Genomic DNA, 21586 nt, shown 5'->3' with positions numbered 1-21586 from the left:
ATTGGTCTTAAGAGCTTAAAAAGGACAGTGAGTAGAGATGGTCTACACTGGAAACAGAAAATCGTTCATAGTTTTGTATCTACGCCTTTGACTATTATTTTTTTTATTATAAATATCGTGGTAATGCTAGCCACGTGCACTCAAATCCTTTTAATAGACCTTATAAAAGCGTGAAAGTTATTTGTGCGCAATTAACAACTGATGCGTTTTAGATGAAATGACATTGTATGACCGTATCTGAAGTCATTATCGTTGCAATTGTAAGATGCGATTTAATTACTTTGTGACGCAGCCATTACTCCCCGGACAGGTATGCTTCTCAAATTTCAGCTGTTTTATAACGTTTGATGTATATAAGAGCCTCGATAAACGTGCAACGTCTATATTTAACAAACTGAGCGGGTGCTAACACGGACGAGTAAAGAATTGATATCCGCAACTACAATGGTATCCAAGCGATATAGCGATGATGATTGCGGTTTAGAAGACCCGGCCATAGAGAATATATTAAATCAGAATGAAAAGTCGAAGCCAGTGTCATCGTTTTCATCTTTTATGCGATCATGGTCAACTTTAAGGTCTTCAAAACCAGTATCTGCTGCTTGTAAATTGAATACACAGAGTCTAGTATGCTTGGTGACAGAGAACCCTTTCCGCATCCTTAAGGTAAGGTTACTGAGTGCTTACTAATTAAGTAATTAGTATGATGAGTGCAAGCTTATTACTGGATAAATTTATGTTTCATGCTACTCATGTCCCTGTTCTCAGTGTTTGCAATCCTTCGTAATGACCTGATGTTAACGACTGCTCGTAGATGATAGCATTGATAATAGTATCGTGAGCTGATTTGAACAATTTAGAGAGTGCTAAGGATCTGTTCAATATAATTTATGGGGAGGTGATTTTATAATTTGGATTTCTTCAATTCAGCCTATCTGACCATCTTTATGTCTACTTTGTCTGTCTAGCTATCTTGTACTGGTAGTTTAAAAAATCTCCACCGTAAATCTACACTAACATCCATTCAATGGAAGCGGAAGGGGGTAGCCGGGTGCTAGACGAAGGGGATGTGGGGCACCGTCTGGAGCATTTTACTACAGCTAACATTCTCGTAGCATCTCACCTCACCTTAGTTTAACGGGGGTATTTCTTCACAAAAGTTATATTCGTATGGGGGGATGGGAGGATGGAAGTTGGCAAATGACAAAACTGTTCTCTGTGGTAAAGTATGGAACATTACCTGCTACTATATCCCCCCTCTCTCTCTCTGTCTCTGTCTCTCTGTCTCTCTGTCTCTGTCTCTCTCTCTCTCTCCAACCTATATACGAATCTGAGTTTACTGATATAAAGGCATTTCAAGATCTCTTGTCGTCGTGTTATAATTTAGAACATAGTGCTCACACGTAAGCGATTTAACAGCAAATACGGCTGTTTTTAAATATCTGTGTATTCAAAGGATATGCAAAGGTGTGGAATATTTATATTAAATGAAAAAGTTCACTTATTTCCTGTCTTTTTATTGGTTAGATTCGTCTAAATATAGTGCTTTAGTTTTCGTATGCATTGTACACCTACATGGCTTTCGTTATGTATGGATACCTTTAATGTACACACAAACCGAGCTTCACAAGTTCCCGGTGTTTTTCAAAACCGATCACTTTTATCTTGTCATTATGGGATTGCGGTTTGCATGCATGATTTGCTTTCTCTGAAATTGAAGAGCTTGACAACATGTCAAGCTAAGTACTTACGAAACTAAAGATTTGACAAAGGACGTACTCCGATAAGCATGAGTAATATTAAGCTTTGGAAAAACGCGTGTTAACACGTTTGTTTTAGAAACCTTTACTTAGTTCAAATGATAATCAAAGAATATTGGGATGACCTTTTCAAGCCATGAAAATAAACAATTTATTGGGGTCACGTTTTTTGGAACTAATTTGTTACTCTTAACATACAGACGTGTCCTCAGAGCTGGTCGGCGTAGGAGAATATCCAAAACTGGATAGGAAATCGCCAGATAGCAGAGTCGCTTATTTACCGACTATTGTGCAGAGCGCACACAAATATATTATGCATTTTGTGTCTATTACAGCATATATTATCTTTTCCTGAGGATCGCGACATTTCGACAAAGATACACACTATGTTATTTGGTGAAATGTGCATGGATAATGAATGTTTATATTGACAGTTGTATTTCTTATCTTACCTTGTAGGTGAGGAAGGTAAACGGGGAAGGTGTTAAGTTTGTATTTGAATGTATTTACAATTCGAAGCTGGCTTAGTTTTGAAGCGTAGTATGAATTGTGCTCAGACCATCAATATAGATACATTTATTTTCAATCTACATACATATATCAGTAATGTCCTGACAGAACAGAGAATATCTAGAAAGAATTACAGTATCAGACTACATGATCTTCCTTTTGGGTGCTCAAATTCAAAACAGAAATCTATTATTCAACCCAATACGAATTTATCGGACAGCGTTCAAAAGCCAACCGAGTTGCTAGTTCTAAGATAAGAAGGCTTCTACACATGAAAACATCATACTTAAATGCTAGCAATAGATAACAAATTTAATAGTGAAATAGGACAATATAGGAGGCCCTATCTTCTTTTTATCAAGTGGAATACTTATAAAAATAGGCAGTTGACTTATATGCAACAACAATGTGCCGAAATCCAGTGACTTGTTTAAAATGGAGTAAAACACAACCATTAACGTCGAAGTAACGAAGAGAGCGTTCCAAAAGCTGAACACAACCTGTTACAATAAGTTCAAAATGCTGTACAGGAAAAACATGAAGTTAAATAATTAGGAAGAGAGAAAGGACCGTGATGATAATGTTACAAGCCAGGGGTCTTTACTTCATCGAGCGGTGTCAAACCTTGGCGCGATTCCCGCTAGAAGTCATAAGTTTACCCCAAATTTCCAAAGTCTTCGATACAACTTCAGTTGTAAATTAGAAAGCCCGACGTGTCCGTTCTATACATAAATTTTACTCTAATCAATGCATGACAACAGATCTCACAACCTTCCAAATATCTATCAACCGCACATCTGTATGGTTCCTCTTCGTTATGTTTCCGTACCGCCAGCAGTTCACGCCATAGAAACTATACGACTGTCCCTTAACACATGGAACTATTTTAACTACGCCACCTTAGGCCAGTAAAACTATGGTTTCCATGCACATTTCGCCAGTACAACTGCATCAAATTTGCCACCATGGCGACATAAACGGTATCTGCCGAGTCCCTTCTTACTGATTCCATTGTGTAATTTACTGGTTTCCTACCGTAAATACTGCCACTGCAGTCACACCGCCAGTGTACACCACGATGTTTTAATAGGGACTCAGCTAGTACAGGGACATTCATTCGGTTTTGACCTGAATTCACTACTAGTGAACCATGGTATAATGGAAACTCACTAACACTTTACTCCGTGACATTTGCTCCTAGTAATTGGCTAATCATTTCGGGAAAAGAAATATTTATATTGCACCGAATTCCAATAATCAGACAAGTAATCACAATCATCTAAGAATTCCATAAAACGGGGCGCTATAAACAAATGCGCATACTCCAAATTTATTACAATAATAATTCTGCGGAATCCATCGCCTCCATGTCACATCTACGAATTCTGAGATTCTCAGATGTTCAGAACACACGTGGTACGAAATGTATCGCCTTCATCGCACAACTACGAATTTTTTTTAGATTCTCCGATGTTCTCTCAAAAATGGTCCAAAATGTATCGTCTCCACCGCACAGCTATGAATTATGCTAGATTCTCTGATGTTCAAAAACTAAAATGGTACAATATGCATCACCTCCATGGCACAGCTACGAATTCTGTTAGGTTCTCCGATGTTCAAAACACACATGGTACGAAATGCATCGGGGCGATGGGGGCCATGGCCAAGCAAAAAATTCTTTGAGATTCTCCGATGTTCACAACACACATGGCACTCACAAAGTGTGCACAAAGATCAAATTTAGAAACCATGCCCCCAAGTGTTCATAACGGTACCTACAAATACGAGATTAGCAAACCAACCAGTGACAAGTTATGATCATGACGTGTTCATAAACGAAACAATCTGGTCCTAAACAAAACGTCTTACTGCCAGTATGTTGTTATTGCTCTTTTAGCTGAACCAAACAAAATAATGGCTTAATCGTTCAAGCCGGCTTTGATCATTTAAGAATGGGTAGGTGGTGTTAGGATGGGAGAGGGGTATCGAGGAGGAGGTAAAACAGTATTTCTTACTTAATTTACTGTAAACAGTGCAGCTATTACCGTTGTTATAGCAATTGCTGAAACAATTGATGCTCTTGTCAAACCCTTTTCTTTGAAAAGTTGTTTCAAACCCTTTTCTTTGAAAAGTTGTTTCAGCCTTTCAACTTATGCTAATTTTATCTTCACTTTTAAATTATGTTTTCCAAATGTCAAACTGCTTAGGCTAGTTTAATTTTAATAATTTTAACTATGTGTGTGTGTGTAATTTGGATTTTTAATGTAGCTTTAACAATTTTACAGTTATATCGCTTCGATGTCTGCAGCGTGGCAGTTTATAGTGTTGTCTAGCACTAGGCATAATGTCACATATATGCAGCATGATGTCCCACCCAGTCACATTATCCTAACACCAGGCCCACCAGTCCTAACACTAACCTCTTAATGCTGAGCGCTTAACCAGGCAGCTGTTAGTACCATTTTTGTAAGTCTTTGGTATGACTCGACCTGCGACCTCCCGCATCCGATACTGACGCTCTCACCACTAGGCCACCAAAGGAGTTGTTCTGCTTCTAGTACCTGTGAATCAAATGATGTATATTTCTACATAAAGTGGTAGGTCAATAACAAATAGCAGAAACAAATTTAATTCCAAAGCAGAACCATGAGCAACACCACACGTCACAGGCAAATCATCAGAGGTAATGTTGTTGAAAACCATCTTCTGGTTTCTGATATAGGAGCTTAACCAGATTAGAGCACAAGAGGGGCGTATGCAAACAGTTCGACGTTTCAAAAACTAAATTACCAAGGAAGTCAAAAGCTTTTTATATATTACCCCCCACCTCAAACAACTTTATACAGTCATGTCACCTTTATCAAAACTTTAATACCATAGTTGTTATTAGAATTATATTACAAGATAGGCATGCTACATGTCTACGGCATGATGTCGCAGTGCTAGACATGACTATAAACTGCCACACTGCAGACATCGTAGCGATATGACTGAAAATTGTTAAAGCTATGTTAAAAATCCAAGTCACACACACACTCACACACACACACACACACACACACACACACACAAACACACATTACAAGATAGGGGTAATTAGAATTATCTAGAACTAATGTTTTCACGGAATCTAGATTGTGTAGCGTGTATTAGTTTGCATTTTTTTAAATTTAAGGCACTAAGTGTTTTTTTACTTATGTTTTCAAAGATTTTAGAAAATGTTCGACGTACATATATCGGTTGATATTTAATGGGACTAGATAAAGGACAACTGATGAGTGAAATGAAATCATCACAAAAAACACCTAAGTAAATTTCGTTAGTAATTAAATGTGTTACTGGATGATTAAACATTAGTTGCTAGCTTAAATATTTTAGGGCTAAATCAATCAGGCCGATAGCTTTGACGGTCGCTAGTTCCATCAGGCAGGTAGAGACACCAGTCTCTTATATATTGCAATAGCAAATTCTATCATCGGCGGTATTTTACCATCAACAAATTTAATCAATTTATCAGGTTTAACGTTTTTCAAATCTGCCAGGAAGATATATAATATTTTTGCAGGGCTTGTATTAAGATTATTATTTATTTCAAGGTGTTTGGCTAAGGAATAAGTTTCAATTTTGCAATATGGTTCAACGTGATTCAAGATGATTTTGCATATTAATATTTTGCAATTGCTTCAAAAACAAAGTTTTGCTCGGAATAAAAAAAAATCAAAGTTTTTATTCCTAAAAATTTTATGCAGTAGGCCCTTTTTGTTCCTATAATAATAATTCCCTTGTTTTTTTTTACTGCAATCGTTTCATGAGTAAACCATTGTGATTATTTCGTTAACTTTCTAGTTTAATTTTAGTGGAAGCGTGTACGTCAAGAACTGGAAGCAGGCAAAAGCAATAACTTCATTTATGCCCACCGCTCCGGTGGCCTAGTGGTTAGAGCGTCAGCCTCGGATGCGGGAGGTCGTGGGTTCGATCCCCGGCCGAGTCATACCAAAGACTTACAAAAATGGTACTAACAGCTGCTTCGCTTGGCGCTCAGCATTAAGAGGTTAGTGTTACGACTGGTCGGCCTGGTGTCAGGATAATGTGACTGGGTGGGACATCATGCTACATGTCTGCGGCATGATGCCCCAGTGCTAGACATCACTATAAACTGCCACATTGCAGACATCGTAGCGATATGACTGGAAAATTGTTAAAGCTACGTTAAAATTCCAAATCACATCACATCATTTATGCCCTCACTATTGAAAGCAAGTCTACACATGGTTACATTAAACGCATAAAGAAAATTTGTTTTATCTGTTTTATAGCTGCTGTATTTTGCTGTGGCATTTTTTTATATCTTAGATGGTTTTGAAAAGATGCACTTATGGATACAAAGCAGGGTATTTATCACTTACCGATTTAATTAATGTTTCAGATTTATTTGAATAGCTGCGATCAATGATGTTTAATATATGGTCAGCAATGCAAATTGCGATCAGTAATGTTTGATATATGGTCAGAAATGCGAATTGTGGTCATTAATGTTTGACATATGGTCAGAAATGCGAATTGTAGTCTTTATTGTATGCGTTTATTCAAACAACTGGATCGTTTTTAAGCATTTGTTATTACGCCACTGAGCTTAATGTATGCTGGAGTCACCTATTATCTCAATGTCAGTATTAGCATCGTATGCTTTATATAATTGTTCTTCAAAATGACCTATCCACCTATTTGAAGAATTTGGTGATTTGTATAAAGTACATAAAAGAAAAGGTTGTGCATGAGCCATTAATATTTTATTCAGAATCGATTCAAGTTCAGATGTGTCCATAACATGCCAATGTTTTTGCTTTACTTCGTTTTAAATGTATAACAATAATTCATAGATTGCTCTTTGCGCTCCGATTTGAAGTCATTAACTACAGTATTTTGTCTTCATTGGAGTTGTTTGTGAAAGTTTCACACAAGCCAAAAGAATTTGCTGAGTTGTCGAGATTCAAGCATGATTCAAACAAATTTCGATTTCGTCCAACTAGTAGAAAATATGTATGATGTCAAAGTTAGCTACTTATAAACCTTCTATTGAAAACCCAAAGCAAGACTTAATACTAGTTTCCGAATAGGTGTCAACATCGTGTCGTTCTTGATGAAGAAACGTGTTGTTAACTGGGTTATTTTCAGCACCACAGGCAACCTTTATCCCAGAATAAACATGAAGCTGGAACAAACAAGAGAAATCACTGCACAAATTAAAAACTTCATTGAAAATAGTACTCCTGTTGTGTAGAGGTGGATCAGAGGGTAACTAGTTGCAATATAGGATTAATGATCATAGTTTTGCATTTATCGATGAGTAAATTTTACCGAATCGCAGACCAAGTAAATGCAAATTTTAACTTTGTGAGTGATTAGATAACAATTTACGGATCAATAAATACCTAGCTATGATGACTGTATCCTTACGCTTCCATTCTTATTCCCTTCTGTCATCATATCAGCGGATTTCATCAGCAAAACATTCACTTTTAGGTAGCTCGTATTCTTGTTTCATTAGCCTCTTCAATACGCCAGAATACATAACCTCATCTTCGTTAGCCAAGTGTCAACTCTATATCGTATATATAGGGTAGAGTGTCGGAGTGGGTCATGTAAGTGACCTATGAAACTTAAAATGGTTAGTTTTATAAAAAAAATTTGGTTGTTGTTAAACCGACGCTCCGGTGGCCTAAGTGGTTGGAGCGTCCGCCTCGGATGATGGAGGTCGCGGGTTCGAACACTGGCCAAGTCATGCCAAAGACTTTTATAAATGGTACTAGCAGCTGCCTCGCTTGGTGCTCAACATTAAAAGTTTCGTGTTAGGACTGGTCGATCTGGTTTTAGGATAATGTTGCTGTGTGATACATGACGCCACAAGTCTGCGGCATGATGCCCCAGGAGGTCGTGGGTTCGATCCCCGGCCGAGTCATACCAAAGACTTACAAAAATGGTACTAACAGCTGCTTCGCTTGGCGCTCAGCATTAAGAGGTTAGTGTTAGGACTGGTCGGCCTGGTGTCAGGATAATGTGACTGGGTGGGACATCATGCTACATGTCTGCGGCATGATGACCCAGTGCTAGACATCACTATAACCTGCCACACTGCAGACATCGTAGCGATATGACTGAAAAATTGTTAAAGCTACATTAAAAATCCAAATCACATCTCATCACATGATGCCCCAGTGTTAGGCAAGATGTTCCAGTGCTAGACATCACCATAAACTGACACAATGCAGACATATTAGTCATATGACTTAAATTTTTAAAGATACGTTAAAAATCCAAATCACACACACACACACACACACACACACACACACACACACTTGTTTAAATTAGGGTATTCCTTTCCTCCAACAGTACGCTTGCGTGTGGCATGTGTTGTTTAGCATTCATTGTTTTTGCTTTCTACGCATTTCGATCTTTCATTGCAAAATTGTGCCATTTTAGTATGATCCCTTGCTCGTCTTATGACCCCGACCTTTAATAATAGTTAGTGCAACATATTGTCGAAGCGAAATACAATAATGTGTGAAGATTGGCTTATAAAGCCTGTCATATGTTTTTTTTTTGTCAAAAGGGGTGAGTGTTGTAGTGCAGGAAATTCTGTACGATTACATTGTTTTGACTTTTAGTTGGAGATTTTAATTTGGGGATTGTAACTTTTGATCGGAAATCACACGAGGTGGGTGAGTGGGTTCTCGTGGTTCGTGTGATCCATTTGAGAAACATCCCCTACACGATGACAGACTAGATGGTTCTTTGTTGGTGTTTTTTTTTCTGATGATGATGATAGTGGAAATCATCAAACAATATGTCTCGAAAACATTCAATAGAGTTTTATGGTCAAGGATATCAAATCAGTTTGATTCCGCAAACAAGACAGCTCTACATTAGGTGTGTGTGTGTGTGTGTGTCTTTATGTTTTAAAAATGGACAGGTATTATCAGTGTTTGAAAATCGATTTACAGTGCCGTTCTCCTGCAGATGATGATGGTCTGCGTGAAAGAGGATGAGGCAAAATTCAGAAACATAAAGAAATTATTTGTAGTTTGGGATACAGGTTACACCAAGGTCGGTGCAATGTGCTTATTGTATTTCATCGAATAATTTGATCTTTGCATTTACCTTTGGTGAAAGCCCAGTAACATTTACCCGAAAGTGTGATGTCCAAATTTAAATAGTGATTCGTATTGAAATTTGAATGCATCAATGTCATTGCCTCCTACATGTACAGAATTTAACCTGGCCTGTATATTGTCAGGTCTTTCAATGTTGACTCGACGAACTATCCACCTTTAATTTTATATGGAGATGATCAAGACAGACTCGAACAAGACAAGGTACATTTTGTATGTCAGATTGTTCAGGGTTGTGAACGGTGTGTTTGTCATTGACTTTACTTGTGTTACTGTTTAGATCTGAGTAAACATTTCAGCACATTCTTACGTTGAATTTGATGTTATTAGAGACGGACTGGTGTATCTAATACACACATTTTTATCAGAAATCTGTATGTAGTTTATCCGAAAAAACTGAAGTATCAGTTATTATGGGGAGAAAGCCAGCACATGTAAGTACAGTGTGTGAATCGGCGTCAATTCCAGTTCTGGGATGTTGCAGATGATCCTGGTCTAAATCATCAAATGTTTGTGAATTCTCATCAACTTTTGTCGTCTGGTTTATATGCGTCAGCACCTGTAGCGGAGTGTGTTATGCTATGACGCTTTATGTCCGTTAACATTTCCTTTTCTGCGCCTTCACTTCATTTCTAAGGCACATACCTTCAAAAATTAGGTAGCTGCCTCTGGGGTAAGATGAACACCTTTCAATTTCGGGGTCAAATGTCAAAGTTCAAAATCTCTGAGTCTGAAGGAAGAAACATGGTTTCTTACGATAACATTATTCCTACATTGCATGCCTGAACCAGAGTATGAGGACAGCTTGCACTTTGAGTAAGAAATAATAGATTTTAGGCTCAAAAGGACAAATGTAAAGGTTTTTGTGACTGAAGAATAGAAACGGTGTTTGCAAAGTAACATTTATGTTAAACGTGCCGTTAAAACCCATAGACCACCACCTTCCCCTCTCTATCCTACCTAGACCAAACTTTGTGAGTAGCTTACAATTGGGGTAAGAAAGAAACATATTGGAGGTAAAAATGGCGCTGGTTAAGATCATTATGACTTACGGAAGAATTTCTTTTTACGCACAATAAGATTAGTTCTTCATCACTGACCATAATCGAACCTTGTGGATAGCTCATACTTGGGTGAGGCAGACGTGTGTCTAATTTGGGGTCAGAAGGTCTAAAGTCAAAGTGACTATGACTGACAAAAGAAAATGATTTTCGAACGAAAATAATTATTTTACCTGGTACTTTCCATTTTTTGGTAAGTAATAAGCTTGTCAGTTTTGGAAATCAAATGGTAGTTAAATGTTAGATGCTAAGGTCACTAACTAAGAGAAGAAAAAAAGCCTTACAAATTAGTTTTACATAACAAACCCAGAACAACTGTTCTTGATGCCTTGCATATGATGATATGAAATGAAGTAGAAGCCTTTCGATCTTGGGGTATAAAGTTCAAAGATCAAGGTCACTTTGACTGAAAGAACAAATGGTTACTGCACAAGAATTTCAGATCTCGGTCATTTCTTTTCAGCAAAGTTTTCGGAAGATTGCACGTTAGATAGGAAAGATTTTGTGTGCTCATACGGTTAACGGTCAATGTCACTTTAAAAGACAGGAAAGTGGTTCTGCACAATAACTTGAGTTAGTTCTCCATCACAGACTTGTATTAAGCCTTGTGCATAGATAGCACTTTAAGCATGGAAGAAGTATACACGACTAATGGTTTTTGCATAATAAATTTAGTATTACACTCTGAGAAGGGCTTACACTTAAATCATGAAATACGTTTCTTCATCCTAGGTTCAAAGGATCAAAGGTCAGTGTCATTCTGGCTCAAAGCAAAATGAATTAGAAAAATAAATTTTATTTAATAGGAAGTTCCTTACCCACACTCTATGGACGGCTTGCACTCATGGTGATGAAGCTACGTATCGATTATGGGTCTAAAGATCAGAGGTTGTAGGAAATCTATTAAGACAATACAGGTTTATGCACAGTAGTTTTACACAATACCTTGACCAAAAATCCCCATCATTGAGACCCATTTAGTTAATAACGACCAGAATCAACCATGTCCTACCAGTTTTGCAAAGAGGACTATTAAACAAGGAAGGGGGTATACATACTCTTATCCGTATTTATTACGTCAGTAATTTATTTTTCCAATAGACAAAGTTAATAAATTGTTTAATATTTTTGATTAAATTTATGACGTTCGCTGTTTCACCTTTTATACTTTGTACACTAATTTTGTGAACAATTTGGTAAACATTCAGTGCAAAATATTTGTAATCGTCGAGAATGAGGTAGTAATGTAAAGGTTTACTGTAAATTTATCCAGTCTCACTTTTCTACCAATGCAGTCATATCCTTCAGTCTTGACCTTCATTTGTACTTCCACATTTGTTTGTTTTCAGAGTTCCCTTTTCGAAAGACTTGCTTTGTTGGCCATCTAAATGTATAATAACTTGCATCGCATAGTTTTACATTTAGTCCCTATTTTGTCACAAGAAAAATAAAGTCTGATGCTTTTTCGGGGAGACTTTTGTCCGAACTTAGTTCGAATACTCATGGGTAAACAGTAGGGACATACATGCTGCAGGTCAACGAATTGTGGAGAGATAAAAAAAATATCTTCCATGGTTATTTTAGATCCGGTATTATTCCTGAGGTACGTGGCAATGCACTCATACATAACGAACCACGGGTTGTAACTGGCATTTTAAAAAGAGCTGAAGATATTTCATTTGCTTTCAGCAACATGAATATTAAGTCCTGGCATTAAGTAATGAATATTACAAGAGTATGATTTCTGGGCATATTCGGGAAAATCCTACCGTAGTAAATGTTTACTTTTTAAAATTAGTATTCAGAAAAAGGTTACTTGATTGTTTGAGGCAGAAATGGACAACGGATTTTTAAAAAAAAATATTCATTAGGAAATTAGACATATGTACAATATGACACCTATCTTGACAGCATTATAAAGAAACGCTGTTAGACGAGATTCAACTAAAGTACAGACTAGAAACAATTTAATACGATGTAATAGAAAGAGGGGATAGAGAACCTGTGAAATATGTATGACGAGGCATATGGTAGATATGCATTTTACTTTAGTATGGTATACCCTTGGTATATTTAATTGCGTAGGAAAGTTATAAAGAACACAATTGATCACCCACCCTAACATGCACAAGTCAATACGTTTTTATATAGCTGTCAAAACTAATGAGATCATTAATCTCAGAAAATATAATTCATTAATATGAGAAGTAATTTTATGCATAATTAAATTGATGAGATTAGATTAAAATGACAGAAACTAATATTCGCTAGAATAACACTAAACTTTATTTGTAAAGGTATTTAAAGGCGCACACACACACACACACACACCCACACACACACCCACACACCCACACACACACACACACATATATGCCTCGTTATGTAAAATTAAATTTCATTGCTGAAATTTTTTTAAATTCCTCATGATTTACTTTCCTACTGATGGAACTTATCGCTTCAGGAAGCATTCTCAGATTACCAGAGTCAGCAATATTCGCTCTTCTCTCTTCAGAGCATTATGGCTCAGCTAAGTATTTTGAATCATAATGCTTAATTTTATATTGATCTGGGGGAATAAACGATGTTTTGGGATATAAAGAGACGTAACAGTTGATAATTTGCACAATTTATTATAAAGTAACATTATTACTTTTCGAATTACATTTTTTAGCATAATGGAAATGCTTTATCAACTAATATTTCCCCGGATCGTTATTTCTTTAAAACAAGTAAACGATTGCATCAGAAATATGATCTTCGCCTTAAAATTATTTAGTTCTGAAAAATGACCCTTATTACAAACCAAATTGTCAGTGTTTTATCGACGGAAGCCTTTATTGACACAGCCTATGACTTCACTCCCTATTGGAGAACTAAATAATGCATATGTTATTTAGTTGCAAGATTCAAATCACCGATAAGATTTCAATGTTAAATTTGTCTGTCTTGAATAACAGAAGTAATATTTTAGCTATCATTTTTGTACTGAGTGCTTAAACATGAAGAGTAGATAACAGAGTCAACCTCAGTGAGGACAAGAGGCCCTGTATTATGTAGAAGATATACCTCTAAACTGTAGTTATTATAAATAGTGTCATAATACGACCATGCGGCTTTAATGAACCATGCAGAAGCATGCGAACTACATACCAGCTATTAACAATCGTTGTATTTTAGATCAGTAAATACGACATGACCGCCTCTGAAGTGAAATATCGCAACATATTACGGATTTATTTTCGTACACGGTCATTACCTCCAGACCTATGATGTCGCGATTTGTTTGTATGCCATGTAGCATTTGTTTATAATAGAATAGCTTCGATATAAAACGAAACGTAACGGGTAACGTACTGAGCAAGTGTCCACATCTACCATGGTTTCAAAACGATACAGTGGTGAGGATTGTGGAATAGGGGACCCGACCTTACAGAGTATATTGCATCAGCGTGATGACTCCCAGTCCGTGTCTTCGGTTTCATTTTTTGTACGAGCATTGTCATCTTTTAGGAATAAGAAACCGAAAAGAACATTAGGCCTATCAAACGCTGGCAAACTGGACACGCAGAGTCTTGTATGTCTGGTGACAGAGAGCCCTTTCCACGTCATTAAGGTAAGATTAGTGAGTGTTTACCCAGTAAGTTGTGGGTCTAAGATGAGTTTATTACTGGCTAAATTCATGGCCCATGTTACCTGTGTCCCTAGTTTCGCATTATGCAGTCCTTCGTAATGACTTCATGTTAGAACTGATTAGTGAATGATAGAATATCTAAAGGTATGGTGAGCATGCTTCTCTTGTTTAAAGGCAGTAGGTGCTAACTAACTCACGAACCGTCTGAACAGCATACTTTAATTATCCGTATTTCTTTCATTCGTCTATCTGACCACCTGTATGTCTGCTGCTCAACCGAAATCTCTCTCTCTCTCTCTCTCTCTCTCTCTCTCTCTCAGACACATCTCTGTATACCTCTTTACCCATTTAAGCAATTCCAAGCTCCCTTCGTAGGTACTGTAAAGACAGGCTAGGTGCGAAGATTTAAATTAAATGAAGTAAAGTTACATAGATTTCCTGTCAGCTAAATATAGTTCTATCGCTTTCATATACATTGTGTACCTGCATAATTTTTTTTATAAAGTAACGTCGCTCGTGTACCGGAACGCGTTATAACCTTTGAGTATTTGTCCGTGATCGCTTCACAAAGACCGAATGATGTGGTATTCCGACAAGGAAACACTATTATGTATCGGGCTGAGTTAGTTAAGATTCATATCAACAGCTGTATTTATTATTTTAATTTAGGGGCGGTGGCGAGGGCAAAGGCAATCGTCTAAATATTACGTTTATATTTTTGATTACATTACACTCCGAAACTGATATGTTCTTAAAGTGCGTTCTAAATTATGCCCTGGAACTCCCAGAAAGAAAATGACGCGGCCACCAATACCGATAGATTCGTTTTCAATCAACAAACGCTATAAACTGCTTACAAACTGATTTTGAGTTTTGATAATGATCGAAGACAAATATTACATCCATATCAAAGATGTTGTCTATCTTCTTCTTTGAATTTCAAATACATCTCAGTGGAGACAGAATATTTATAGACAAACTTTACTTGTGTCTCTTTAGAAAAAATGTTGAGTCATGTGATGACTTTATAAATATGTCACCAGGAAGAAATACAAGATTCTTCTCCCAAATCTCTCATAAATCCTTGATTTGTAAAGAAATGACCACTGTATTAACAGAATGGTGATCACACCCTTGTTCGCCTTGGTCCGAGACTCCGATCAACCGTCGTGGGTAAGAGTAAAAACGTTTCAATGACTTCCCTTTGGTGGGCGGTTCTTCCCTGGGCATACATTCAGCAGGTATACTAGCTACCATGTATAGCCTATCACGTGCTGCAACTGACGTTAAAGCAAACTGAATCAAACCTCTTAACATTAGCAAATGCTTGTAATCGTGAACAGTTGCAGGAACACGTTATTTTAACACATCCGCATGAATAAATACAGATGGACAAATAGACAGATACATAAAATGTGAGAGCTGAACTTGAGATCAAGCAGACACGAAAACAAAAATACCGACACCAATGTATTGAGCTGCAATTATACTCAACAAAACAACTATATATATATATATATATATATATATATATATATATATATATATATATATATATATATATATATATATATATATATATATATATATATATATATATATATATATATATATATATATATATATATATATATATATAAAGAAGTCCAGGTAAAAAATTATTCACTCCTTTAACATATCAGTGTTTGGGAATCTACCATCAGGGTTTTTATTTGTGTTCAGATATAATTTGAGACGAATCATTTATTTAAATTGATCACTGGTATTACAAAGTGCTCGTTGACGTTTTGGACTAAACACTACTTTGGTATTATTGTGGATTCATTCCGAGACATCCTCAATTATATTATTGTGATACACCAAGACTGCCGGTACATCAGCACATTCAAGACTATTTGTACATCAGCTTTCTTTGCAAGAGTGTGTTTGATTTCTAAAGTTTGTGATTGTTTGTACATTTGGAGGTAAGACTGTAAGCTATTTCTATTCCATCATCATTTTTGTTTGTAATGGTTGGTGTTAGAATGTAGCTATTTGTATTAATAACTATCACATAACTTCTTTCCCTCGTCCATTTAATGACCAGCCATCACCTACCTTGGCGTTTGATAGCCAAGGTGCGTGATGGATGGCCATTAAATATTAGTAATCACTGTAAAGGTTGCATAAAATGAGTGTAGCATTTGTTAGAAACCAATACCTTTTTAACCCCAAAGTCCCTTCTCAGGGTCACCGAGGTTTCCACAAGTATAAAATATACTCAATATTTCCACGCCACCCCAAATTTTGTCTAATGTTTTAATGTTTAATTTCATTTTGTACAAATTCTTCTTGGCAAAAGTAAAAAAAATTTTGTTACAATTTACAATACAAGCATTTCCTTTCAGTTTAATTTACGATTCATATGACAAAGTTTGCAATCAAAGAAAATGAATTCGTTAAAAGCGTTTTTTATACAATATGGAAAAAAAATCTGGATTTCTTTTCAGTCACCATTTGATTACGTATTTGTATTAGGATTCCTTTTTGGTCTCTGCCCTAACTGTTTACATCTCTCCTGATTTCTGTAGTCTCTAGTAAAGCCGCGTTTTGCTGTTATACGATTTCTGTCAAAGCTGTTGTTTGCTATTTACGACTAGTTTTAGAGCATTTTTTTTCTCCATGGATTTCTGCAGTGAAAAGTCCGTAACAGTTTTTAAAGATTAGTATTACTTCTAGTCCTGGCCATATTTTTATAAATATAATAATCCCTTTTTTAATTTAAATACCAAATATTTACTAAAGTCTTTGACAGTTATTTCTAGTTACGGCTGTTATAGTGTTTTATCAACACTTGATTACAGCTCTTTATAAGATCAATACAATAACTGCAAATTTACCGAAATCGTCAATATAATCTGATATATATATATATATATATATATATATATATATATATATATATATATATATATATATATATATATATATATATATATATATATATATATTAGAATAGAGTATCTCGGGAAATAACGTAAATTTGAGCTTTTTTGCTCGTGCTTCTGTTTAGATTATCTATTATGTTGTTCGTGTTCTAACAGACCTTTCGAGTAATTCCGTCATGTTTTCACTTTACGAGGATCTTGTAAACGTCTACACAAACGATGACAACGTTCAAAACGAGACTTTAAAAAAAATCGGGCAAATTCACTGACGCGTTGCCTGGTTAGTCGTCTTTCTTAATCATATCAATGGATTGTCATGTTTTGAACCAGACACATGAACTATTATGGGTATATGGGTTTTCGCTTCTTTGTGAAAATCTTGCTAATCGCTAGACTGTACACTAATCTACACTAATATGTACGTCTCGGAACCAATTCATTCAACCACCTAAAAGAGCATAATATGTTTAATTGTTTACGTTGATGAGACTTTTAGTATGTGTAGAGCACAGTCAGGTTGAGCAAAACTACAACTGGGCTTGAAGTTTCTGTGCAATTTGAACGTAGTTTTTTGTTTTGTAGAACAACCAGGACTTGATCAGGTCAAGTGTTGGGGGTGGGGGTGGTTGTTTTCCAAAATTTCAAATAGAACCTGACTTTCCTCTAGAGGACAAGAAAGCAAAGATTTATATGTGTATTTACTCAAAGTGTGCGTAATACCCAATAAACGTGCGCAAGAATCAAATGATGGTCAAATTCAGGTGACAAGTGACTGTACATTTGTGTATATGTAACCTTTTAGCGGAGGTGGGTCCAGAAACCCAGGATTTCCCTCCCCAATCCGGCCGTGACACCGAGGCGAAAGTGTGGCAATGCTTCCAATTTATATACGCTGCCAGTTAAAGAAACAATATTATATACAGTGTAAAAAGCACATTAACCTTGATTGGTACTCACTTAATGTGACCAGACCATTTCAGAATCGGAACGAATTGATGACTTTTCAATTGCAAAATAGTTAAAAGGGATCAACGACGTAATTGTCCTCGATGCTTTCAAATGTTAACGATTTAGTTGGCCGACACTACCTATTATTCCTTGTTTCTTTTTCCTTTCTCGTTTTTTGGGGAGGGGTGACTATGGGAGCGGGAAGAAACTAGTAATTTTTTGTCACCCCTTGTAATCGCGAAGAATTTTTAGGTACAATTAACAGGCTAATAAATTTAACAACAAGTCTTTTTGAAATTTCTACCCTTTATTTTAGTCTTCCAAAGTATTCTTGATAGTTGTGTAATTAAGGATCATAAAGCAATTGTATTCAGTTCTGAAGTGTAAAGTTGACAGTTTCATAGCCATTAACTTCCGAGCGTGATTGATAAGAAAATGTTGGCAAATAAAAACTGCGCTTGATCCAGGGATCCGGACGAAAAGGTTGTCGATTCCAGATGTTTATCTCCCACAAAGAGTAGTAAACGACTTGCATGTATTTATTGCACTGATTATTGCTAATTATTTATACACTTGGTCCAAGACAATAAAGTAATCACGCCATATGCTGTGGTTTCATTAAGATCATCGTAATATAATGTTTCCAGTTCAAGTTATCTTAGTTTTATAAGTTCCTAGTTATTTAAATGGCGGGAATTTTATAGCTACGGTCAAAAGCAAACACCGTCAGCAAAGATGAATGTGTTTGGGAAAGTTGCATGGTATTTCGTCATCTATTTGAACCAAATAGAAATTAATGCGGAATTACACAGCTACATTTCTACCAGTTTCTGGATATTTTAGGTGAAACGTTCCCGAAACGTACCACTTCGAATCTGGTTTATTTTATTTTATTTTATTTTAACCGACTCCTTCACTATATGTGTTTCGGACGAGTTGCCGTTCCTGATATCGATTGGTAAAATTTAAAACGAGGCTTATACCGCTGAATGAACGTTATTCACATTAACTCGGAAGTGGCGATTGATACTCGTTGAAAAGTCTGAATAATACCATGACGTCATGTACATGTACTTATAGTTTTGATGCACATTGTCCAGGGCCGGCTTTAGGCCGATTGGACCGATTTGGCACAATCGGGCCCTGCGCCCACAGGGGCCCCGCGCGTTAGTAATTTTTAAAAATATAACTATAGAGAGAAAGTAATTTTAAAGTGATGGAAGAAATGTTAAGTTCAATATCATATAAAACTTATTTAAAAGTTTAGTTCCAAATGCCGTGCTCACAGAATGTTCCGCTGTTAAATCTCGGGGGACCCGCCAAAATAATCCAAACATCGGGCCCCACGTTTGCAAAGGCCAGTGCTGACAATACATATAGATCTATAATAATAATAATAATAATAATAATAATAATAATAATAACAAATATGCTTTTACATAGACCAAGTAGTCAAGGAAATGAAGAATGTCTCTTAGAAATTGGTTTGTACTAAAAGTTTGTTTAATAATGTATTTTATTTTATTTTGCACTAAACCAATTTAAGCAAGTTCTTTTTAAGTTTTAATAATATTTGTCAAATCATGTTTAGATGCATATACAGTATAGCTATCAAAGCATGTTTAGGCGTATGTAGTTAAATAAACGGCAACTACAATCAGTAGAAAAACAATCAATATTCTTGCAAATTCAAAAGGCAACAGCGCTCCGCTTTTCTGTCGAACTTAAATTTAAAATAAAATTTCCTTAGTCCCATTAGACTAATACCAATGTTCGGATGTTAGTCTGTAGTGAAATGTACTAGTCTCGTACTAACGGACTAATGAAAGTTTCAAACACTGATCATGTCTATATATACCTATTTTCAGAATCCTGTATCTAAGTCTGATAATTATCTAAGCAATTTTAATTTAAAATAACAGTATTCTATTGTTTTTGGTATTTTAATTAAAATAGCACTATTCTATATTATGGTATTTAACGTAAAATAACATTATTGTACAGCGTTGGGTATTTTAATGAAAACAACATTATTCTATAGTTTTAGTGTTTTAGTTTAAATTACATTCTTCCATAGGTTTTTGTTTCTTCATGGATTTCACATAAGCAAATAAGGTCTCTATTCGTTGGAACTTTAATCTCAATGAATTGCCTTTCAGCGAAAAATGCAAATGCAATTCTTCTTCAAAACTTATTCCTTTCATCACTGTTTTCGTTTTCTCTACTATATTGAGGGGCTCCGAGTGGCCGAGTGGTCTAAAGCGCTCTCCGTTACGGATCACTGCCATCTCACCTCTGTCTGCGCCGGTTCGAGTCTCAAATTCAGCCTCTGTGGGTATGTGAGCAAGCTTGCCAATAGCTTCTCGTGGGTCGGTGGTTCTTTCCATCTTTCCGGGATTTTCCCGGGTTCTTCCTCCACCATTAATACTGGCTGCCATGTATAGCCTATGGTGTGCTGAAAAATGGCGTTAAACCCCACAACAACAACAACAACTCTACTAAATTGTAATAAATCTGATGGAAATTAGTTTCCGATAATTTAAAAAATCTCCACCCATTCCACTTTTTCGGAAAGTCCTTTTTCTTGCGAATCATGGCATAGGAACGCGATAATATCATGGACGTTTGTCCGCTACAATTGTCATTGTTCAGTAGTAAAATTTATTTTATTTGTTTGTCGGTTAAGTAGGCTATAATGGATATACTTCTCACGTTCTGACATTCTGATTGTTTTTAAATCTCCCAGCAGTGACAGTCTCCTTTTGGAATTTAGAGAATTTGCGAGATAACCCGAGAGCGTTATTTACTGGTATTGTGCAACTGGCTCATTGCCATCAATTTGAGTACCAATTATTTTAATCGAAATGTCTCATAATGATTTGTTTCTAGCCTTACTGCACCTAAAGTCCCTTGATGCAAAGTAGAATAGTAGTTAAATATTGTATTCTGATTTATTAAAGTGGATACAGAAATGCCAAAAAACCAGCACCAAGTACCAGATTATTGTATTTGACTTTACCTTTGAAGTAGCCACCATCAGTATATTAAGGACAAAATACATGCATAAATTTTTACGTTTCATTAGATGACATGCTAATTATTTTAAAGTCTGTTTAAGCTGACCTAAAAACGAGAGAATTACTGTTATTGGTCTGCTTGTCTGTGTGGCGTTGATGTGACCTCTTTCCTACAGTGAGATAAAAATGGCTTCCTCTGAGACCTAGTCTTTTGTGTACTGAACTGACTAGTGTCTACCTTAAAATATCAAGAAATGCGAGAGTCCTCAGGAGAAAATTATTTTTAATATCAAGTCTTGATAAAGCTTGTTCTTTTTAAAAAAATAATAATTAAAACAGTCCTGTCAGATCTGAATGGCACGAGATGGGGTATATTTAAAGCAGACCTGTCCAGTCTAAAGGGCGTGATATGGAATACATGGAATATATTTTAAGTAGCCCTGTCAAATATAATGGGTTTGATATGGAATATATTTAAAGCAGGGCGCCCGCATAATTATTTCGGGGGAGGGGGCAAATATATGTAAAGTAGCCCTAGGGAATCTAAAGGGCACGAT

General features: G+C 36.1%; 1 protein-coding gene across 1 annotated transcript in view; it reads left to right on the top strand.

Annotated features, from left to right (window-relative positions):
• Positions 1 to 236: 236 nt before the first annotated feature.
• Positions 237 to 21586, top strand: part of LOC149807122 (transient receptor potential cation channel subfamily A member 1-like) — an 81410-nt gene continuing 60060 nt past the window's right edge. The window contains exon 1 of the mRNA XM_089962328.1: positions 237 to 666. Coding sequence (XP_089818454.1) covers positions 445 to 666 — 222 coding nt within the window. The 5' untranslated portion in view covers positions 237 to 444. The remainder of the gene's footprint in view (positions 667 to 21586) is intronic.

This window comes from Sinohyriopsis cumingii, chromosome 1 (assembly GCF_028554795.1).
Source record: "Sinohyriopsis cumingii isolate HCF-2022 chromosome 1, ASM2855479v2, whole genome shotgun sequence".
NCBI lineage: Eukaryota > Metazoa > Mollusca > Bivalvia > Unionida > Unionidae > Sinohyriopsis > Sinohyriopsis cumingii.
This window is presented reverse-complemented; position numbering and strand designations above follow the sequence as displayed.